The 24,982-nt window shown below is 40.4% G+C and overlaps 1 protein-coding gene across 5 annotated transcripts in view; it reads right to left on the bottom strand.

The window, feature by feature from the left end:
- Nucleotides 1–2,380: 2,380 nt before the first annotated feature.
- Nucleotides 2,381–24,982, bottom strand: part of rhobtb4 (Rho related BTB domain containing 4) — a 41,034-nt gene continuing 18,432 nt past the window's right edge. For 4 of the 5 annotated variants that reach the window (XM_026321043.2, XM_026321044.2, XM_026321045.1 and 1 more), the window contains 10 exons: nt 21,391–21,592; nt 21,064–21,167; nt 16,539–16,724; nt 15,393–16,215; nt 15,053–15,272; nt 13,929–14,047; nt 8,724–8,874; nt 8,385–8,473; nt 8,069–8,174; nt 7,440–7,618 (listed from right to left, as the gene is read on the bottom strand). In XM_026321043.2, coding sequence (XP_026176828.1) covers nt 7,440–7,618; nt 8,069–8,174; nt 8,385–8,473; nt 8,724–8,874; nt 13,929–14,047; nt 15,053–15,272; nt 15,393–16,215; nt 16,539–16,724; nt 21,064–21,167; nt 21,391–21,582 — 2,169 coding nt within the window. In that variant the 5' untranslated portion in view covers nt 21,583–21,592. Of the gene's footprint in view, nt 7,619–8,068; nt 8,175–8,384; nt 8,474–8,723; nt 8,875–13,928; nt 14,048–15,052; nt 15,273–15,392; nt 16,216–16,538; nt 16,725–21,063; nt 21,168–21,390; nt 21,593–22,760; nt 22,781–24,982 lie in introns of those variants that run through there. The other variant, XM_026321042.2, reaches the window with a different exon arrangement.

Below are 24,982 nucleotides of genomic sequence, written 5' to 3'. Positions count from 1 at the left end.
GAGACGGAGAAAAGCAGGGGGATCTACATGTTCTGTGTGAATCTGTGTGTCTTCTCATCAGGCTTGCAGGTGAAGTCAGTGCTCAGCTATGCACCCTCACAACAGCCCTGAGATATCTTTCCCTTGAGTCTAAGTGTGTACATGTGCGTGTGTGTGCAATTTTAAATCACACTCACATCTGTAAAAACTGCAAGTGGCAAAAAAAAAAAAAAAACAGGATTTTTCAAACAATAACACTTCTCTTTTCTCTTCACTTTGATTCATTGGGCATGAATAAACAAAACAACAAAACAAAGCTTTTGACTTCCTCCTTGTTTTAAGGTTGCCTTGCTTCAGTGTAATACGACAAGGTAAACAAATAGCAGTGCAAAGTGGAAATAAAGAGACAGCAAATCTCTTTTAAAAAGGAACCTTGTGTGTGAGTTCCTATACAAAAATGCTGTTAAATTAGACCATGGTGTCAGGATGATAAAGTATTTATAAACCTTCCTTGTGTGCATGTGGGAGGGGCAGACAGTTGTGTTTATGGTACAGGCCTTGGGGAGGTTTGGACTAACATGTAGATGAGATGCACTTAGAGGAGGGTGAAATATACAGAGGAATGTGCTGTCATTCCTCATCCAGTTCATCTTAGTGTGTTTTATTTCACTAGATGTTCCACTTTTTTAAAAAAATAAATAAATAAAGCATCAATGTAACCTTGAAATCTTTAAAGTTCTGAAAATACATTACATTCCTGCTGGTAATCGGGTTATAGTGTGATCACTGAAAATTGTTCTCTTCGGTCATACACTCATTGAGATTTAAAACTTCTTTCCACTCATATTCCTTAAGAATCACCAAGGGTCAGGTGATTATTTCAGGTCCATTCATTCCTGTATGGTCCATGAACACATCCGCAGTGTGTTACTCAGCTGTGAGTTGCTCTCAGATTCAGATCTTTTTATCTGTTCCTCAGGGAACCCTAGAAAATTAGAGCCAGATGTGGTGATGTCAGTGCTTGTTTTCAACGAGGCTGCGGTGTAAGAGCAGGGGCAAGGTTAGTGGGAAATTTGAACACAGCCCACGCATCAAACAGCTGACACAGCATAAAGGTCTGTAATCAGTGTTCACGCTGATGCTCGTGGCTATTGATGACGCCAGGGTCGCTGCTACAAACACACACCAGTACACACTAGTAAATTCCTCCTTTTACTGGAGAATGAAAGGAAACGTGGTCTACGTCACTGGTTGTTGAGAGGTTGTTGGTAGGCAGCTTAACTGGTGTCTTATTGTAAGACACGTACGTACATATTCACAGCATATGGACACAAATATTCCACTGCCCACAACCACCATCACCTTCGCTCATCGCCCTTCTAAAGTTACGCATCATCGGCCACATCACTAAACATCGCCATGGAAACACTCTGCCTCTCCTCCATGTTTCTGTGGCTTCCTGTGATCCTTTACCAGACATCCTCGATTAAAAGTCTCAGCTAAGAGCATGTTGATCGTGATGGTACATGCATTTAGGGAGCTACTCAGGAGGAGAGCTATTGATCAAGAATGTCTTACATCCAAAGTTTTGAGCAGACAAGACATAAAAAAATATATTCCAATCAAGCCCTGCAGTATGTAATGTTTTTTTTCTTCTATGTTCTTTATTAAAAACATTAAAAAATTAAAAAAACGTAATTTTTCCATATAAAACACTGAAATAGGTACAAAAGCTTTTTGTAAATAAAAACAAACAGTACCAGTAGCATAATGTAACTGAGACATGTATTTTAATTTGATTGCTTAAATGCAGAGGTGTACACCTCATTCAGTATATATTTCACACTGTAAAGTTGTGCAGTTCTTTTTTTTTTTCCACTAGGTGGCACAACTGCATCAACAGCAGACTGTGAGAGGCTTTGTAGGTCTTGCATGAGGTAAAGAGTTGAGAGAGAGCTAGTTTTCCCCACCTTATACTTCTAAATAACTGTAAGCCACATCCTATAGTTTTTTCAAAGCTTATTTTCGGTTGCATTTTATTTTCAGTTTTATGTGTGTGTTTTTTGTGCAGAACTATACTATGATTGAGTATTTTTTCCTTAATTATGTAAAGCTGACCGTTCTCTTGCATTTCAGTCAGTAAAGTAGGTCTTATAGTCCTACACTGTTTTCAGACTACTGCTGTCTAGTAGTACTTGTGTTAAGGATATACATGTTTTTACATTACCCAAGTAACATTGAGTGGAACATACAGCAAAACATACCCAAAAAAGGTCTGTGCAGAAAAACGTACAATAACAACCATGAGACAAGTTCAAAAGATTAACAGTTTTAATAAAATTCATGTCAAACATCAAAATATTTTTTTTCTTCCTTTTTGATTTTTTTTTTTGTACAAATCACAGTGGTTCAAAAATATTACAAATCTTTAGTTTCAAAACATTTTTGCAACAGCAGCAAAACATTCTGATTGTTGTATATATTCTTGAAAGCCCTTAATAGTTTGTGAGTGTGGTGTGCTCTCTTTTGCCTTTTTATTGTAGTAAGCACAACAACATGAGTGGTAAGTGTTAATAAAACTCATGAGTCGATGGAAACAAAAGTGCATAACAATACTATATAGTATATATGATCCACTTAAAAATTATAGACCAGTATAGACCAGGGGTTAATCACACCATGTATGTCTATATTAACACTCTCCCTGTTCTGGGCCTCTCTGTGCATACAATTATATGTGTATATCAGCTTAGTACGTAGATACAGTGTGGTGAGCAGTTATAAGGTGAGAGGTTGGTTCTACCTGGGACTTGTATCAAATTTACAACACTGTACTGTACTTTGGATAACAACTAAGTTCATTAAAGCATAATATATATATAGTTGTCATAGCTAATATCTGCCTTTAATTCAACCAGTAGTTCACAGATGCTGTTCCCCAACTAAGAGTACACTGACTTTGAGTCATTGCAACATATAAAATTGCAGCTAAGTAGTGGAAGCAATAGGAAACACCACTGCATTTGGCTTAGAGAGAAAGAGATCATCAGAAAGTGGAAAAATTAGTAAGATATTTTCATTTTTATCAAGAAAAATGGTAAATATAAAGACTTAATCACAACAAAAAAGTAGTAGGCTACATTAATAGAAAGTGCAGGCACCTGAAATACACTGAAAACATCATTTTACAATTGCTGGTTTGCAGGTTTTCTTGCTCATTCCATAAAAAAAAAAAAAAAAAAAAAATCTGCTGTCATCTGCTGTCTCACTTTAGCATAGATGATATTATATACTAAAAAGGTCCATATCTTACGTTATCACTGGAAGTTATCATTATGACCTCAATAGCCATTAACTGCTTTACGTCTCAAACTACATCAAAGCAAGTTCTAAGATACTGTACATTAAAGAAAGCTGCCTACATTTATTTTATGTGTTCACGTCTGTGTATTTCTTGGCTTAATTGATTTTAATTTCAGCCCACAAGGCTGCAGGTGCAGTGTCATGAGCCAAAAGAGTGAGATTTCATTGAAGGCACAGCTAAAGAGACACCAAAGACTACAAATAAGGTGTTCTTCAGACCTCACATTTAAAAAAAAAGGAATGTCAGGCCTGCTAAGAAACAAGAAAAGCTCAGTCTGAAATAACTGAGAATGTGACACTAAAAAAGATGTGCTAAGGAAGGATACAATCACAACTCTATATCCTACAGCAGGGGTGCCCAACTCTAGTCCTCAAGAGCCACTGCCCTGCTTCTTTTGGCAAACAGTGACACCCAAGCAACATGGGCCGGACGCTCCTGTCCTACAGCATGTTAGGAAGTGACAAGATATACAGTAACTTTGAGCTAAAGGAGTAAGGGACCCAACCCCAAAGTTAAGAAAGAGCTGTATATACAGTAGCCTATGTGTAATGTCTGAAACATGCATCATGCTTTAGCCAGTTCTTCTTCCATTACATGCAGACTAAGCTCAAACATTATACTTTAACATATCTAGAACATTACTAAATTACGAGACTTACAATACTTGATTGTAGTGGAAATCTTGCTTTTTATGTATGTTATTTTTATGCCCTGAACCCAATATGTTAAAAAAGAAAAAACACACAGGAATAATACCTGCAATAGCATAAAAGGGACAGCTGTACCAGCACCAGAAACAGACCCTCTGCTTTAGTATTTCAAGCAATTGTCTGTAGATGCTCTAGCATATTATTTAAAGTTGGATATTTAGACATGCTACTTTAAGCTGTGCAGAGCTAACTTAGCACAACTGACTTGAGCATAAAGCCAAAGAGCAATAAGAAAGCTACTGCAGGCTTCAGTGCCAAATAGACTTTAAACAACAAGCTTTACAAGTCATGTTGCTCATCTCTTCAATATTGTGGGAACATTTTAAAGACTTTAGTGGTAATATTATGCTACAATCATCAGGTTTAGAAACAATCCCACATTAGAAACAATTCTGCCAAGCACAGAAAGTTATAGACAGAAAAGAAGAAAGTGCATTCCAAAACCAAGTGTCATTACAATGACAAAGTTAGGCCACCACACAAATTAACCACATTCCAAAGATGGCTGCACCCTCCCTGCACACAGATCAGTCAGTGCTCGGGAGTCATCTTTATCGCTACTTTTCAATCGCCAGGTCAGTGAAGAATCACCAACCATGACATGAGACCTTCCACATTCAAATAACAATAACTGTAGAAAAAAAACACACAGCTCTAAGGCCATATGATTAGACCAACCTACTGTACTACACTATAAAGTTTGATTAAAAAAAGCAGTAGGCCTAAAGACCGTCCACAGGCATGGCTCGAGTTGCCTCAACAGGGATAGCAGCTGAGAGTGCATACAGCAATGCCATAATCCATTTTACAGTTGTACATCATCATCTATCCATCATGTTAACCACTGCAGAACCTGTCTGCAGGTTCATTGCTAGAATTTCTAACTATTTTTTAGTTTTGTCCAACTATAAGGCACACGGACCAAGACAGGAGGCTTAATGGGTGATACTAAGCATTAATAAGACAAAATCTAATTGCTATCCCTGCTATGGGAAACTAAGAAGAGGCCATGAATGTCCCTAAAAAACTATCCCCTACCTTTCTCCTCTTCAGGGCTCCAAATTTCTAAAGTTTGAATATTGGTGAAATCATTCCAAAATGTGTAGGCTGCATATAACACAGACTGGGACTTGTTCACTTTTACTCCACTTTCCCTCTCTTCAGAGAAGAATCAGCTCAATTTTCACTTGGGTCTCGTGAGATTCTATCTGACTTCAATTTCGGGAGCTGGCAATAACTTTAACACATCTCCCACTGTGAATGACACAACACACTGTATGTCTCACACAATCTATCTCCTACAATTTCCTGGGTACAGCTGAGGGGCACAAACCTACAAATAGAACAACTTGCTAATAGAAACTCACCACCACGAACTTGTTTTCAAGACTTACACATTCAATACTAAAGCCCAAAGAAATTAGCACCCTTAACGAGAAAATCAGATTTGCTTTCGTATGCAACTTTACATCAAATGGTTTCATTTGAGACGACATTCATGATGGCAAATTCAATCTAAAGTAGTATTATTTTCCTGTTTAATATGGAGGCATATGAGACCACACAAAGCAGTGAAAATCATCACAGGTTGTAACCACTGTATGTAAATCCATCTACACATTCTGAAACCAGTGACCAGTTGCGACCTCTTACAGACTTGTTAGTATATGGAGAAGAAAAATGATGGTCTAAAAATGCTTCTGTCATAAAATTGCCGCACATTCATTGCAGGTAAACACTCATGTTTTTGTGACTTTGTGTTCATGTAGACACTGTCTTATTGTGTTTTAAGCACCATTTGCATTTCAAGCAAGAGGAATGGAAGGCAATGTCGAGCAGTGACACTTTGCTCCTGACACCACAGACCTTAAATGCCACCATGAGGAGGAATTCAAATATTATAACATGCTGCCTCCCTCTCCTACAAGCCACTTTTTCTTCTCTCCTCCATCCTGTCTCGGCAGTAGAAAGCAGGGAAGCAGAAATGAAGAAGAAGGTGAGGAAGAAAGAATCACAGCTTTGGTATTGAGAATCAGGTGAAATTCAATAGCTATCGTTTTTAGATGTACTACTAATACTGCGCATGTCCTTAAGCATTCTTCTGACACTTTGCAAGGATTGCAGTTATACTTATGGTCTTAATAATTCAAACTAGAATGAAGAAAACAGGTATAAAAATTCCTGTTAGTGTGGAAGATGGTGCTGGGGCCCTGAGCAGTGCTGCCCCTAGTGGTGTAGGAGTGTAAAGGCAGGCTAGCTGGGTTGCTTTAATACAACCTAGTCGTCATGGAGGGATATTACAAGTGCATTTGTTTAATACTGTATCCATGGTTCCTCCAAGTAATGCAAGCCATCTTTACCCCCGTCTTTGTTGCAGAGTGGTATATTTTTGAAGTGCAGTTTGGGGAATCCAACTCATCAATAACAGCTTCTGTTTTGCTTTTTTGCAAGTATGGTGTGTAGGGGTGGGAGGTGCAGGGGTGCAGGGGTGCATGATTGACACCAAGGACCACTTCAGGACTAGAAAAAAGTCAATTAGCTATACTCAAGCCTTCTAGCCAGACCATCGTAACTTTCTAACAGTTAGTTCACCTTATATCCCACCCTGGGTTCCAAACTAACAGTCTCATCTTTGTGGTTGTAATTGCAATTGTCAAGGTCTTCAGACCTTATTGGGAATAGTGTGTGCCATTTCCCCTGATAACAGTGTCCTAGAAGACGCACAAAATATAGAAAAAGGTCAGATAATATCAAAATAATAATTACATTGTCAGTGTCACTTCCTGGGATTCCAGTGCTGGTTTTAGATAAGTGGATCTTGGACACAGGTCTGTGTGTGCAAGCTAACAGTCCATGTAGAAGTGAAGGCAGAGGTAAGCTCCTTAAGAGGAGCTGTAGTGGTCAGTGTGTAATAGTCTTTAAGGTCAATGTGAAGGATGGAGACTGAGAGAGATAGAGAGCCCTTGCTCCCAGTCCAATCACTCAAAGACTGAGACACAGAGTGCTGGTGGAGGGACAGAGCTCTTGTGGATGGGACAAGGGGCTGCACTGCAATGTTGCAGGCCATTATAGATCAGTGCGTCTAAGAAGCACTCAAATCAGAAGCATCACTCAATCATAATGCAGCTCACATACACTCCCACAAGCATGCATATACCCTTCAATTAAGTCCACACTTGTCACCCAAGCATACCAAAATGCACACATAAAGTCACCCACAATTACAAAGAGGCACATACATTCCCCCAAACATGCCAGCAAAGTAGCTCTGAGAGTCATTTCTTGGAGGGTTCAGATCTGACCTCCTATCGATGCGTTTGCGGGGGTTGTTTTTTTTTTTTTTGGGTGTGATGACCCAAGTAAGGATGGTCAGTGGTGGAAACCCCTTAAGATACATGTGGAGAGGAGGATGGGTGTCTCCAGAAACACCATCCCCGTTTAGTGTGTTGTTTGCGCAAGATCTCTTCCTCACGCTCACGTTCTTTCTGAGAGCGCAGATAGCGGTCTTCCTCCTTCAGGAACCACACGGGAGGCCAGCGCTGCTTCTCAAAGTGTCTCTGGTTTTCTACAGAGAGGTAGACAAAAGGAAGTTAAACCCCAACAAAAGTTCCATTTCTGGTGTCCCTTTCGATACACAAGCGAGAACGAGCGAGACAATTTTCTAAAAACAAGACAAATTCATAAAGAAAATTTTTGCACAATAAGTGATTGGGGAATAATTTTGTCATGGAAAAATGAAACACACTAAAACAACCGACACTGTGATAAGAAGGTGATGACAAGTGAATGAGAAAAGGCAATAAAGATCACGAAGAAGAGAGGATAGCCGTATCCCATACATTCCTAATACGCCTAATGCAAGACTTAATTGCAATGAGGAGCTTGTGTTTCTTGTATTACTACTTTTATTTTTAGCTACCTCGCATCAGTTTCCATACAAAAAAAGGAATTTTATTAAGGGGAAAGCTGCATGTGTCAAAGGGGTTTGAGAGAGGCAAATTATGAGGGCCCGTACCTGGAGATATGGCCTTCATGTCTTTGGGAAACTTGCGGCAGATGCTATTGTAATTAGTGCAGATGTGATGGAGACACCAAGCTGATAGTTGTTTGGCATTGTGGAACTGCAAATGGAAAAATACATGAGAAATGAGTTATTGCATCCGTGAAAAAAAAAAAAAAAGGCAAAATAAAAGTTGAAAAAGCAGATCAAAGATTAACTTTGAGCAGATTAAGATGAACTTTTTTCAAATTCATTTAGGGTGAAATATCATGTACTCAATCTATTTTTGTTAATTGTCATTCAAAGGGCAGAGTGTTTAGCAGGACCATACCTGTGCAAGCTCAAGGTAAGCCAACACCTGTCCATCAATGTCAACACCTTTCACTGCCAACTGGAGAAGCTCATCCACAGCATGTTGTTCTGAAGATGCACAAAATGTATATAATGTTAACAATTACTGTTAACATGTACCACTGACATGCGCACACATTTTTGTCTCCCAGTCATACGTTCTTAATCTGTCTCTCCATCTGTACAAAACACTGCACCTATAATCTCTTATTGAGTCACTAAATGTCATTATATGCAGACAGAGAACCATGTCCTGTCACACACAGTCAGTACTAGATAATCAAGTGAGTTATCATTTCTAATACTAATAAGTCTTTACCGGTGAGGGCGACAAGGCGCGGCAAACAGAGACGGTTGGCCAGAACAATCAGTTCAATGGGTTCCAGTCCAGGACAAGGTGTCAGCAGACCACAGTACAGGAACTCCAACACTCCACGCATACAGGCTGTACTGGTATCAGGAATAGACACCTGCAAAACAATAGGATCATGAGGAAACACTAAAAATAAAGAGAATCAAAGGGCTATAAATCAATTGAAAACGCATGGACCCATGTACTAAACGAATAAACATTGCATGTGTGCATATTCTCCTGCACTGGCACATCTGTGTTAAGATGCAAAATTCATATATGCCACATTAAATATAATGACATCAGTGACTTCAGGGTAACATCAGTGAAAGCAGTATTTGGAGGTAAAGGTCAGAGGACATCCTATTCTGGTCACATTCCCTTTGATCTAGGCTCAGATGAAAGCGCTGTCTGGGGAATAGTTATGTGAGCAATAGGGGTAACGCTAAAGATCTCAAAGCACAAACAGACAGTCCTGTTACACTGAGCACAGTGAGATGCAAGCCTAGACTTAATGTGCATCAAAGCTACAGCAGATCCAGACCATCAGACACTCTCTCATTGTATAAATGTTCTCCAATAGAGAGTGTGCATTGGATTATTAACATTAAGCTCTTATAATAAAATAAATGTATTAATCAATATCAGACGTATCTAATAATGTTCTTATTAGACTGGATCACTCCAAACATGCACACTGAACAAGTTTAACATTACAGTACATATTTATTGCCAAACTCAACTCAAATACAAATACAGCTACCTGCAATGACCTCTAGATGTCGCCATACTATTAATAAGAGCTTAGCATCACCACAGGCACCGGCCTCGCTGGTTTTCCATTTAGCCCAGCCTTGGGGTAGTTAAATAAAGAAATGCACAGAAATGAGCAAGAGTATTTTGTGAGTCTAATCCCTGCAGGCAATGCAGACTAAACCCAGGAAGGATGGAAGCAAGGTAAATGATGATGCGAGTGATGACCTCCCCCCTCTAGGAGCTCTGAGTCTACCCACTGAGGTGCTCTTCAACCTCCACTCCTATAACCAATTAGGAGAATGTCAGCTTGACACAACCTCTCATTATGACTAAAAAGTCACAACACCAAGACAAGGGTGGTCTCTACAGCTCAAATCCCCAGCTAGAGGAAGGAAGCATTAACAAGTGGACACATCCACAGTGACAGGACATTTATGGATAAGACCTAAGCTGTTCGGACAGGTGTTGTTTTGTTACCTCTTTCTGCCAACCTAGAAGTAAATTACGAACTTAGTGTAAGTTTATCTGCAAACTTATAAGCTCACAGTGAAATTTTTCTAATAGTGAAATGGTGGAGCTGTATTACTATCCAAAAACTACTGAAAACACATCAGTGATGCACACCATTGCACTAGATGACAGTTTTCTTTATTGTGAAAAATAGGGGCACAGCTGTTTATCTATAAATAATTCCACAGACCAATACCTGTAATGACTTCACAGCCTTTAAAAAGTATCGTATTTCCCGGAAAGTATATGCTTGCTTAAACATTTTGTTCTGTTTATTGTGCTTTGCTACCATGTTTTGCATACTAAAACTGAAGTTACCCCATCAACCGATCACAAGTCACAGAGCTCCCTGCGAAGAACTACAGGGAACTGGCGGCACAGCTGCCGTCAGTGCCATTTGTGGCAAAATGTAGATATTTCAATAAACGGGACATTCTGGAGCCTTTACTGCAAGAGATCTGGAGGCACTTCCCACGTATCACCTTGACTTTTCAGGACATCAGAGGCCCAGAGAGTTTCTTCCTTAAAGTTGGAGAAAACAAAACTGACAGTGCAATGCTGAATCTGAATAGTTTTGTGGTCCAGACGTTCCCATAACCAGACCATTTAATTTTCTAATGCTGACTTTGTATAATTTCAAAAGGTGAAGAAAATAATCTCCAGAGACTGTGAAAGTCATTGTCATTATTAGTGTGTGAAGCTGTTTATAGATAAACTACAATGCCCACATATTTCGCGATGAAGAAACATGTCATCCATTACAAAGGTCTTGTTTATTGTTTTTTATATATTTTTCGTTTTCGATAACACTAGAGTTCTGTTGCACAGACAGCGTACTTTATTAGTATTGTTAGATTTGGTCAATATGGTGTTCATGGAATCTACTGACAAAAATCTGAAAACTATGTAGAGTCATATTACCACCACCACCACAGTTAAGTAATAAAATTAATAAGAAGGCAGTTGAGACATGTCCTGTCATTTCTTTTCTCGTAAGGGAGGCAGGAGTTTATCCGGCTCTCACATTTGTCGAGCTAGGCTTCCCAGCATGTACCACTTCCCTGGGACGAACACTCACATGGTGAACACAAAACCACAGACACACACCTAGAACATAATCCATGGGTGTATTGTGACACAGTCAGTGGTCAGTTTGTATAACTGCCTACACAGACAACAAACCTCAAGAGGTTTTAACTTGTGGATTTTGATCCCTACACCACAAATAAAATCTTTTTAACTATGACTGATGGTCCTTGGAGCTTTTCGCAACTGCATGTATGTGTTAAATGTATGAAATAGATCCATCCATCCATCATCTATACCCGCTTATTCCTTAACCAGGGTCACTGGGATCTGCTGGAGCCTATCCCAGCTCTCTTTGGGTGAAAGGCAGGGGTACACCCTGGACAGGTCTGTAGGAAATACATTTAATATTGTGATATAATATTGTCTACCGTCTAATAGCTAATACCAATGATACTATAAATACTTTTGGTAACAGCAATAAATGTGTTGAAACACATATCTGTTGTTCTGCACAAAATTAGGATAGGCATGTTAGCACACAACAGCATGAAAAGTGAAATGTGTGAGCCTAAAAATACTGAGAAGGAAGTGTGACATGAGCATGAAAATAGACCAGCACTGGCTGATCACATGCTACTCTCACAGTTAGGAGTTACAGGCTCTTTGAAATTTTATGTACTGGATTTACACAACGCTTTTCATAAAACTAAGAGAAATGTGTTATATGATTATACTGTGTATTAATTTGCTTTAAGTTTGGTTTAATATAAACAGGTTAGGCCACTGTAAAACAAAAAAAGTGGACACCTGCATTAGAAGAGATGGATAGTGGAACTAACTGAGTGAGACCGATCTTCAGTTGCAACGTCTTAAAAAAAAAAAAAAAAAAAAGCACTAGACATCATTCCACTGAACGTAATATATATTTAATAATCAGTCTGATTTTCCAGATCTCATCTTGGAATGTCAGCATTAAGATTTTCACTTCTTTTTGAAATCTACAAAATCAGTGTCTCTTACTGTGACCATATCTATTGATTTTCTTTTACAGTTATTGAATAGAGCTAGACCATCTGCTGTGTTAAGGTTGCAGTTGTGTGTTTGCATCCGGCTCTAAAAGAATTTTAGCAAACATTTCTGCTCATTTCTGCTGCTACTGCTTCTCATACAAACATTTATCCACAATGATCTCAAAGTGAATACGATATTCTGAAAATGAAATCTCTACATTAGTAGCACTTTAAAGGCTACATATTTGTTTGTCAGAAGAGGAAAGAGGAAACAGACAATCCAGTAACTGCAGCATGCGGTTGATATATAAAATCTAATTCAGTAATTAGCACTGCAAAGGTTCTCTGTTGTGTAAAAACACAAACACGTTTACAGGCAAACAAATACACACTGGCTCATAAACATAAATGATGACAGCTTCATTGTGCATTAGGTCTTCAAATCTTTTTCACTAGGTACGCCTGCCTTCTATGCTGTGCCAGCTTGATGCCTTAAACAATGCCACAATAGTCACTAACATGAAGCATTTAGAGTAACCATAGACACCGGCAGCCCACCAGTAGCAAACACTGTGCCCCCTCAATGAGGCTGATGTCCTGTTTTCACCATTGGCCACAATAGCTGTAATGGCTTTTTTCACTCCCACTCACATGGTGTGTTCTGGGAATGGAAAAAATAAAAATATTTTCTTTGTCTTTGGCCATTTTCTTTGTGCCTTGTACTGTATAACGTTAAACTTTACACCTAAATTGAATATTCACAATTTTATGTCCTGTCTTTCATATCTAAGGATTACTTCTAATCCTTCTGAGGATCTGAATCTATGTAACCTAACTCTAGTGACCTTGAAAGTAATCATACCCCAAGGGATCTGTTTCTGCAACACAGTCCGAGGAGTATCGACATGAACTTCCTCTCTGGTTTGGTCAGGTCCAGCACACAGGCCCGGCAAACAAAAGCTGAACCTTAGAATACCTCAGATAACTACACTCTGGATAAATAGGAACCTCATCTGAAACACTGAGACACGGTACTCTGAAGTAACAAGCTTGAGACATGCACATTTTGCAATGTTCCTAGCATAAGATTGCTAATAATAAGAATGCCAATATATGAGTGATTTAATACTTACATATACATGTTATTATGTTTAATGTTATATGTTTAAAGTGATGTGAATAGAATCTATGGATTATATTCACTGGAAGAAAGAGGTAGAAAGGCTGATGGAGATGTAACTACTGTTTGACAGTCAGCCCCAGAATCTCAGTGTTATGACACAAAAACAAGCACTCTGTAGTGTGCGCATTGTGGCATTGCACAGCAAACCACATGAGTTCAATAACAGGAAGTCAAATGATGAGAAGATTTCATGTTGCTTAAACCATATCTGTGTGTGTGTGTGTGTGTGTGTGTGTGTGTGTGTGTGTGTGTGTGTGTGTGTGTGTGTGTGTGAGAAGGACCTCCAGGCTTCAACCACATTGCAAGTGAAAAAAAGGTTTGTAGGGTCATCTGATGGCAAGGCTTTGAGCATCCTGAGCTGTAAAATTTCCCATACTATAAATACACCATGAGAACACAGATAAACATGCAGGCTCTGTGAAATATCATGAAGGTCACAGGTCTCCAAAATTATAAACCTTATCCAAGTAACCCATTTACCTTTACCTTATTTATTGATTCTTTTATCAGTTGTATCTGCTTTTGCTGACACTTGTTGAGTACAGGTGAGTCATTAGATTGCCCTTGAAGGCTGACCTGAGTTTACTGTTGTAAATTTCCCAGGACTCAGAGCACGATTAAATCCCCCCTCAAAACTTAAAGGTAACTCTATCCTCAAGCTCCTCCTGGTATGTCTGAGCTCACCTCCTTGATGTAGCTTTCCATGAAAGAGCCACGGAACATGGCAGCCATCCAGTCGCAGCTGGAGATGAGCAGGGGCTTGTGGGCCGGGAGGCAGCCATCGTCCAGTCGGAACACCACATCTAAAACCGGGGTGGGAAAAGAGTATTCATCTCGTGGGGTGCCACAGAAGCCCAAGCTACAGAGGGGGAAAAGACAGAAAAGGCAGACATCCAGACATACAGAACAGACAGACATACAGGCAGACAGAACACCAAACAAACACACACAGACATAGACACAGGTAGACAGACAGAGAGATAAATTGACAGCAGGACAGAACAGCTTTGACACAAAGTAAGGGAAGGAGAGCAGGTGCATGGAGTAAATCATGTGTGGACTATAGCTTTGGCAGAGATCGTGCGCAGAGGAAACAGCAACTATGTCAGTGCAATAATGTTGTAATGGGCTACATTTGTAAGAAAATGATGTATCTATTCAATCCTTGCACCATAAATGCAGTGAGATATTACATGACTGTCCAGATAGTTTAATTTATTAACTAAATCTCTTATCAGCATTTTAAAGATAGATTTTCATTATAATCATAAAGACAAGTATATGAATATGTATAGAAGGAAGTGAATGTGAGACTTTGTTCAGACACAGCAGATGTCTGGCATTGGCTGCTGTGACTACATGCATACGCAACAGCTTTGGGGAACAGACATCACAACACAAACACAAGACACAGGAAGCACACAAGAACAAACACAAAACAACCAAGCAGACTGAAACAGTCAGTCATCAAGTCACTTGATGTTTTAAAAGCTCTTAAGAAAGCACAATATACAAACTGTATATTTCAGAGGCAATATTCAATGGCAAATATATGACCAAATGTACACAGAGTGTACATTTCCAGAAACTGAAAGACAATGCTGAAAATTGTTTTTGTCTTTTTGGCACTTTCTCCCAACTACTTTCTTACAACCTTCAACTACTCCTACTCTCACATACACACACCCACACACACATGCACTTACAAATCAAGCACACGCATCTACCTATGCATACATGGAAAACATCTACAATGACAATAACACTACTGAAAGTACTGAGGTACTGAATGGTTGACAATGATTTACCAGCAAATGTCCCTTTATTGAGACACTCCTTGATGCGGTTGGCTCTGCGGACATGGAATGCTTTGGTAATCTCCTGGTTCATGAAGCTTTCTCTGTTCAGTACATTTGCCACCATCATCCTCAGGTCAAAGACCTCAAGCAGCTCTGCAATGGTGGCCACCTGCATCAGATCCCCTCGGCCCTCGTCTAGACTGCCTGTGTACAAGTACTGAAGCACTGCCTGAGACCAGAAGAAATCAAAAGGTCAAATATATAACTATAGAACACCTACAATTGTAGTTATGATGCAAAAACATTTCTAATATTCACATAAAAAAAATTATGTTATTTTTAGATTCACCTTGAATGGTTCTTCCTGTATAAGTGCATCCATGGCTACCACGGTCATGAGTCGTGGTCGTCCAGTCACAGGATCATCAACATGCTCCAGACACACACTCAGGAATCCCCTTCCCCACCCTGAAAGTGCTCGACCAGTCCCCAGTGCTCCCAGGGAGTACTGGGCTCGAGAGGGGAGTGCATTATCACTCTGCGAAGTCCTCAAAGAGCCCTGCTGGAGCAGCTGGGGTCGATTCAGGCCTCGCACTCCTCCATCAGCTATGTCTTTATCAATGTCCAGGCTCTTAGTGCGCCCAGCTTGCTCCTTGGCTCCTCTCCTGCTCTGCTCATCTTCCTCCGCATTCTCCAGATTTTCTTTGCTCTCCTGTTCCTCCCCCTGGGGCCCCATGCAGTATGATCCACCAAGATCAAGGGTGAAGAGATCATAGAACTTGGAGCAAGATGTAGCCAGATAGACTTTGTGTGCAAAGACGTGGGTCATGCCATTCTGCAGAAGGAAAAGAACATCTGCACACAGTGGCTGGCAGAAAAGGGAATCAGGGCCCTCACCGTCTGTGGGAGGGGGGTCTGGGATGCCCACTATAGGGCGTGGTGGACGAGGAGGCAGGAAGGGCGCCTGGAGAAGAGGCCTCTGAACCTTTTTCAGGTGAGACTTCCAGAACTGCAGGTGTCGACGGGAGATTAGGGCAGCTCGAATAGCATTGTCAAAAACATCTTTGACTCCAAATTGTGCAACAATGCTGGTCTCATAGTAGGGAATCCCAAGTTCCTTTGCCACCTCGTGACCTCTCTCTGGAGGAAGGATATCTGTAGGTTTGATGGGTCTGTGTGTCAGAAAGATATCAATGTTAATGATAGTGTGCAGATAGACGTAATTGCAAGCAAGGAGGACTTAAGTGAAGTACAGTATATCAACAAACAATAAATGTATCCCAGATAAGACATCATTTAAAATCTCTTCATCTCAGGACTCATTTTACCAGAATTTACCTTCCTTTCAGAATTGTTCTTCACCATATCAATCACGTACACTTAATAACTTAATCAATTACTGATCACTGATAAACTGCACAGAATCACCACAAAACCTTTTACTAAAAGCCACAATGGGGCAGGTTTTATCCAAATTTGTCTGAAGGCATCTCACTTGGCCAGAGGGCGCCGTGCACGGTTAACTGCATCCAAGTCAGCATAACGCAGATCCAGCTGGCAGCCAACCAGGATGATGGGCGTCCGAGGACAGAAGTGCTTGATCTCCGGGAACCACATGGTGCGGACATGGCGCAGGGAATTAGGATTGGCCAGAGAGAAGCAAAGCACCACCACATCAGACCTTTGGAGGAAAGAGAGAGAGAAAAAGTCTTTATTTCATACACTTAAAACATACAGTAGATAGAGATTACACATTTGATAGAAAAAATTGCAGAGGAGAGTTGATTTGTTGTGTCATGAGGAAGACATGTCAGGAGAGAGAAAACATGTGGCTTTGATGGAGTGAAGGGGCCAGAATACACAAAAAAAGAAAAAAGCCTTCAGTGCTGAGTCACTGAACATATTGTCACTTTGTGTTAAAACATGTGTGATACATTTATGGAAGAAGCTTGTGCAGCCATCAACAAAGGTATGAGGCAAGGTTACAAATTGTGTGTGTGTGTGTGTGTGTGTGTATGTATGTGTGTGTGTTTTTCTGTCTGTGTATGAGTCCTGGCCTCTGGTCTGGTGATCTGTGTGGCCCATCTCTCTCTCTCTCACTCTTACGTAGATCTCCCTAAGCCATCCAAGGCTACATGGGCCACAAAGAGATAGCTAAGAATAGATCAGAATACAGACACACACATCCATTTTCTCAACCATTGTGTTTGAACAAGCACACAGCAGCTGATCTCTGGTGTTGATATTTCCATGGCATGTTGGCGCATGTGTGTGTGTCTAGGTAATGTTTGATCCAGCTCTGTCTCAGGGAGGTGGATATTTTAAGTGCTGACAGGGCAGATATCTACAGTTCTTAATGGTCTACTTCTTAAAGCAACACAACCATATGGAGGTTTTGACTCCCAGCAGCACAAAATCAGCCCTATATTACACTTACACCCCATCTATAATTTGTGTGTTATGTTATACACCATTGATAGCCAGCAGATTACAAAATATACAGTCTGTATATTTAGGTGAGGTGCTAAACTGAATCTTGAACTTGAGAGCAGCATCACACGCTACTTAAATACTTCTCTTATTTCCCTCAGACAAACTACCTGTGCTACAGTAAGCATGGCCTATTTAATAATCAGACCAAATGTGCGCTGTAAAAAAAAATCCTTCTTATCTCCATTCCATCTTGCATTTAACCTTAAAGTTGGGCTTTACTTTGTGCAAATCAAACAGACCACCAAAGATAGGCAATTCCACTGGTTCAGAATGAAATTTGAAAATCTAAAATAAGAAACATCAGTGAATGGGCATCATAATACAATTTAATTTGCATTTAAAACACAGACGTACTTCAGCTGATGTCCTCTCTTTGAAGAAAATGTGACAAATAAGAGGACACACAGCACTAAACCAAGTGCTTTGCTACAAAGAACATTTCTGTAGTGCAGACATTAGGCCCAAAGTCCATCTTTACTTTCACGATTCTAATTTTTTGAAAAGCTCCTACACATTATACCACACCAGCAAAGCATTACATCACTACTCACACACATATACACATTAGCAAATTATAAAAGGATCTGTTTGAAGCCAAGGTATGTGTATGCTTCCTTGTTCACATGGATAAAGGACAACTTTTTTTTTCAACCTAAGCCCTACAACCTTAGTTTGGACCACTGTAGCTATATGTTGGCATAACACAGTACTTAACAATATAAGGACTGATTGAGAAGAAAGCTTTATTCCAAAACATCTGGTAGATTTGTCAGTCTATTGATTATGAGTAAGCTCATCTTAATGACTGATACATGGGGTGATTTTTTTTCTGTTTTTTTTTTTTGACAATGAGAAATTATGTAGACAATTTGGATGTGATCAGTGAAGGGATTCATCAATATATAACTGACACAATAGAATAGTATTACTCAAAGTAGTCTAACTACTTTACTGCTGCATCAACATAAGCAGGGTGTGGTGTCATTCAAGATAACCTGTTTGGGGTGGAAGCTATCTGGTGTTTGCACAATGCAAAAATTTGTATGAGTTGCTGAACAAGTATAATAAATAGAAACTCACCCATGAGTCAAAATAAAAACAGACACTCAGTTTGTAGTTTATTAGGTACACCTCATTAAAACTAATGCTTGACAAAGATTTTATATTATAATCTTCTGGTAAATTGTGTCACTGTGTGAGCTAATAAATAATAAAAGTTATTGTATTTACTATTTTTCAATATTGTTTTTCTCTCTTTTAGAGAGATGTTGATGCAAGCATCTATGATCATGCTGGAGGGGAGTGACAGGTGTTTCTATTCATTTCTCCCATCTTTTAATATGAATGGGGCTAGACTAAATAACAGAAACACCTCTCCATATTACGCACTACAGTTCAACAGCACCACAAACTACATCTTCCAAAATTATATTGGAGTTAAATCAACAACTCTCTACAACTGAACACTATCATCTTCATGAAGGGATGATTTATTGCAGAACAATTGCATTTCACAGCATTGGCTTTAGCTTAGTGTGCCTAATAAACTGAGTATATACTATTTGTCTCTGTACATAGAACGCAGTTAATGACAACATCTGAATGACAATGCACCTGTGTGCCAAATAATAACACAAACTAGTCCACTGTGCTATCACTAATGATTAACCACCAGAACTAATGTGTAATAAACAGCTGCTGCACCAGTGAGTGGTGATTTAGTGTTTATTGTGAGTGTGTTTGTGGTGTATCTAGACTACAAAGGTCATCAGTAGCTAGATTATGTAAGAAGAGCCACGTAGGTGAACACAGGGACACTTCATCAGTGATTAAGTCTGTCACAACAGTACTCTAAACAGTTCTCTAAAAATTGTTAATGTACTCAAAACTGTGTACAAGAAGAGTGCTTAAAAACACAATATGAAATTCATTGACAAGCAAAATCAGCTTTTTTAAATGAATTTCTGCAAACTGAAAAATAATAAGAGGTTGACTGAGGTAAAGTTTGCCTCAGTCTATTTTCAGACTATAACTGTTTTTCCTACAAGACTGTTCCTCTCCTGACAAAGACATCAAAGTCTGGGTATCATCTGACAATGTGATGTTTTGATATCAACAAAAGGCTACAGGGTGGAGAAAGAGGTCAAAAGGACGAAGAAGCAGCAACACGTCAAGGGCACAGGGGAAGCCAATGGGAGTTGAGTAACAGGATGTTGAGGTAAGGTGAGGTGAGGTGAGAGTGTTTGAGGAGTTTAAGGGCATTTTGGAGGGGAGAGGATGGCCCAGATGAACCAGTGGTTGAACAGAGGCGAAAGAGGAGCAGGGGCAGGTTGATGCCTGGAGCTTCAAATGCCAGGAAGGCAGGCAGGCAGAAAACAGCTGAGCTGGCACTGTGTCTTTATCAGCTGACTGCAGGCTGACACAGCATACAGGACACACAGACTGACACACACACATACACACCTATACACACACTAACAAAAGCATATCACTGTGCAAATGTGCAGACATAGAGAGTGGGAAAACACAACATAGGGGAGGAAATTTGAGCCACAAACTGGACTACGTGCAACCTACAAAAGCAAAAATCTGTCACGCTGCACACTTGTAAAAAGGTGACATGTTGATCGGCATCACATTCTGACATGTGTGTGCATGTGAGAGCAGGAGTTTGTGAAGTCTGAGGGCCTGATTATGGCATTAAATGAAACATAAATAAAATATATGATATTGATTTAGAGATTTGATAGACTGACTTCCAGTGAAGCTACCACATACTACCACACACAAAATAAAAACAAAATTTGGATTTGTAATGAATACATGGATTAATAATTAATTAATTATCTATATACATTACTCATTTAATGGTTGAATTAATGTAGCCTAATTTGTCTGTGTTAATGCCCTGTAGTCAAGTTTGGTCATTGTCATTTGCTGATTTTGGTTTTACACTGAGCACTTCTGCATTTCATGCCAATAAAGCAGCTTTTATAACGGGATGGGGAGGAGGATAAAGCAATGATCCAATCATGTCTGGTGGAGGAAGGATGTAACAGCTTCAGGACAGAGTTCAACTGAAAAGCGTGGCAGTTTGATTACACAAAAAACAACTTCTGGGTAAGTACATGTTATGTGGGCATATTTATGTGGGTGTGACCGTTTCGTTACACTCTCATTCTAAGAGAGTTTCCTCAAACAGCCAACAATGAATTTGGTCAAATATTAGCTCAGGGGAATGGTGTAAATTCCCTGCAAATTACACAGCTGAGACAAAGCAATCTCTTGGCTGCAGCAATCGTGAAAATGGAATGTGCTGTAAAGTAGTTAACCTTGTGGTCAAACAGCAACTGTGTTATTGGGTCAGTAATTAGGTTCTGACTGATATACTGTCTGAAACTGTGTGTGTGGGGGGGTCTCTCTCTCTCTCTCTCTCTCTCTCTCTCTCTCTCTCTCTCTCTCTCTCTCTCTCTCTCTCTCTCTCTCTCTCTCTCTCTCTCTCTCTCTCTCTCTCTCTCTCTCCTTACCTGCCATAGGCAAATCGTCTGTCTTTGTGGTGATCTCCAAATGTGTCCCATAGTCTCAGAGACACACTGACCTCATCCACTACATCACGAGATCTCTCTAACACCTGCAACAACGACACAGACACTGTAACAGAATCCCTGTAGTGTAAGAAAAAACAATACACAGTGTCACAGTACCCAGGTAGGTTAACGATTTACCTATGTTACAAATGCATAGTAAAAAGAATTAGTCTCACTTCCATGAACAAAGCTATACCCGAGTTTGTCTATTTGCAGCTCTTTTCACACTGTATTTGCTTGTGTCTACATGTGTATGCATGTGCCCACCTCCTGGCATACACGGTACTGGTCGATGGCCCAGACTGTTGGCACGTGGGTGGCAAGCAGCTGATACTGTGTGAGGGTGGCATTGCAGGCCCGGGCACAGATTAGCCTGGTCTTGCCTACTGCATTATCCCCTACCACCACACATTTAATGGTTTCCACATTGGGCCGCTCATAGTCTGTGTCTATATCCATGGAGAGGGCCCTAGAGAGCAGAAGAGAGGAGAGAGAGAGAGAGAGAGAGAGAGAGAGAGAGAGAAAAGAGGTTTAATAATAATTTAATATTCATGAAAAATTAAAATCACATTGACAAAATATTCCCTGAGGAATGACATTGCATTTTGACAATGCAGGCAACTGGCTTCAAGCACAGTAGCTTCCAGCTCTTTTCCAGTCCAGGCTAGGGAAGCTTTCTTCAGGCTCTAATCCTCTGTTGCTATACTGACCAGTGACTCTTCGACAGAACACATGGTTCGCAGGCTGAGGAATAGAACGACTGCAGAGCTATTTATATAACTGCACACACAGAGAAAAAGACAGACAAAAAGTGAAAGACTTCCCTTGAGGTCACTGTCATTTTCTCCTCTTTTGTCTTTTCGGTTGCCCTTTTTGATGCACTGATAACACACTCACTTCAGAGGAAAAGTAATGCAAAGTGATAAAACATCTAACCGGGCAGACAGACAATAAAAAGCCCCTCATGAGGCTACTTTGGGTCAAACACGGCTACTGTAGGCTTGTACAGACGGGAAAAAACAAAAGAAGTGCAGCTGCATGTCTGACCTGTTGCCAACTCTGGACTTAACCTTACCACAAAACGGAAGTGGGTATGTACACAGCTCGACTGACTTCCACTTTTAAAACCATGCATCGCTGCCAGAAGCTTATCAAAATCCCAATTTCATAAACTGCTTACCAACATTTTTAAATGCCCAAACACATTTTGAAACCCATTTTTAAAACAGCCCTGGAAGAATCTGCTCTATTGCATAATCAGAGCAGAGTAAGACCTCTAGTCAGTTAATCAGTCCATCCATCCTTGCAACATGTTCAAAGAACCACACCAAGGCCCCATAAATAGAGTATCTGAAACATTCATAAGGGCCTTCGCTTGTTATTCCATTGATTCAAATGCCAGTGCAACACTTCAGCCTCTATTCATTGGACACATGAGCCATGTGTGCGCCATGCCATTCACCCATGACCTCCTCTTCATGTCGTTACACACCTTCAACATGTTCATAATACTGCAGAGCCTATTTCTTCCCAGAAGACCCAGATTCCCTAGTCAGCAACTACAAAAAAAAAGCGCATTATGTTCCCTGATTTCTGTCAAAAGGCATCAGAAAGTATAGAGAGCACAGAGAGCTTACCCTTGTCTATATGCACTGCAGAAAAGTGTCTTTAATAGTCTGTTTTCTGAATGATCCATATAGAACAGACAGAGCTGTAACGTTCAGAGTTCATAGTTATAAATACCCTGTTTTCCCTTGCCACTTGTCTGGCTATGACACCCTCAGAGACACGTAATACAAGTAGAAGAAAGATAGAAGTAATAAAAAGATACCACCTCCTTGCACTTATCTAACAGCTATCTGCCTAATGGTCATGGTGGCTGACAAAGTAGCAGTCATCCTAATGCTGGATTAAAAAAAAGACGGGCGAAAGGCCAAGTGTCAGGCCTGACAGTAGTATATGTGGAACACATAAGGACATATGAGCATAAAGAACCTTAAAATGACATAGACATTAACATATGGAGGTAGAGAGAGAGGAGATGCACAGTATGGCTAACTCCCAACATTTCTAGTGCAACAGTAGATAAGCAAAGGGGATTGCAAGAGAGATGGGTCAGCGAGGGGATTATTAGAGTCTTAGAGAGAAAGAAATGGACTGGCAGTCCAGCATTAGAATCAGTGCATCACGCCAGAGGGATCAAAAGGGCAAGGCCAACAATAACCAAGGTTGCTCAGGATAACAAGTTTCCCGCTTAATGGTTCTTTGTCAAATGTGTAGTTCTGTAAGAGTGAAAAACAGAAAGTGAAAAAAGACAAACAAGATTACAGTTTAAGATCCTTTGCTACCAATCCATGGGAGTCTGGAAGTCAGTCAGTGTAAATGCATGCGAGCATGTGTGCGTGCATGCATGCGCGTGCGGTAATGAGCTTAGGCCTGTTCTGTGAGGCTTGATGCGAAAAGTGATGTAACCACCAGGGCGGTGTCGGTGGTGGTGGTATGGACAGTTTCTCAGGGGGATCAAGATTACCCAGCTCCCAGATATATCTAAGGCAATGCATCAGGCACCGAGCAAGAGTCTGGTCATGCAACGGTCAACACACATAACACAAGTGTCTACTCACACACCGCTGCACTTGACAGATACTCACCTGCTCTCAGGTTTATATTTAGACATCATGAGCTTTCGCAAAACCACAAAATGTTACTATTATCGTATGTTGCATGACTGATGGATGAGTAAAAGCTGGAGACTGCGAGAGCAAAGCATGCAGCTCAGAGGAGTGGAAAAAGAAGCTGTAAAGCTCAGGTTTCAATGTTAGCCAGTGACCTGCAGTGAACTGTACTGACATGTAGACACTGACATGTATCTGCTGGTCAGTACCATCATCCCAACAAGGCAGCAAAGAATGCTGCAAGGATAAAGAAGTGCAGGAATGTAATACACTGCATGTGAAAGACAGAATGGGCTTCTGTCCAGGTTTTTGTGCATGTTTTTCTGACTCTTACAGCAACATATTGATGAACATAGGCACAAGACAAGAACACCATGATAGGAACCCATATGCCCAATCAATACACAAACACTTGCCTCCTAGTTTAGTCTGGTATATCATGGATTGAGTCATCATGTTTGTCTGTGCGTTTGTTTCAGGCGGACCACACAGACAAAGGAAGTCATGCATAATTTGGATAGAGTACGTCTCAGGAGAGCTTTGCTTTGAGGCCAGAGGGAGTTTCATCAGGACATGCCTTAAAGCTTTTTTCACTGCACATTTCCTGTCTTCTTAACATCTAATATTTTATACACACCCGTTGCTTCCTTTCTAAATCCTTTCATTTATCCTCTGTATTTGTAGGTCTAATGGGTTTATTCCCAGCTGTGCCAACTCAACCACCATCTGACCCACTGACAAACTCCCACATTCTTTGTCCCAGCACTCCAACTGGCACTTACAGAATCCCATCCTTCCCTTCACGTATTGTCTTTTAGTAATGTCTCTCCGCTAGCACCTTTTCTCTTTCTTACACATATGCCCCATCTGCCCCTTTTATTGGAAGTAATCTATCTATACTGTATATCCACAAGCTCACACTTTTCTGGATGGCAGTCAAAATGCAGAATTAAGCAGACAACCCTCCCAACCCCAATTTGCTTCCCCCTCTGTCTCACTCTCTTATGTAACACTGTCTGCAACAACTCATCCCAAAAACTCGCCACAATACCCAACTGCTTCTTTTGTGTCCTCTTCCTTGGAGCTAGACTTAACCCCAGTAATGAAGCCGGCTGTGTCCCCACTCCCTCCGCCCAGCTCGCAAAAAATATGACCCCAATAAACACCCACTTTATACATGGGCC

This window comes from Mastacembelus armatus, chromosome 9 (genome assembly GCF_900324485.2).
Source record: "Mastacembelus armatus chromosome 9, fMasArm1.2, whole genome shotgun sequence".
NCBI classification, from domain to species: domain Eukaryota; kingdom Metazoa; phylum Chordata; class Actinopteri; order Synbranchiformes; family Mastacembelidae; genus Mastacembelus; species Mastacembelus armatus.
Note: the sequence above shows the minus strand (reverse complement) of the source record. Positions and strands in the feature narration are given on the sequence as shown.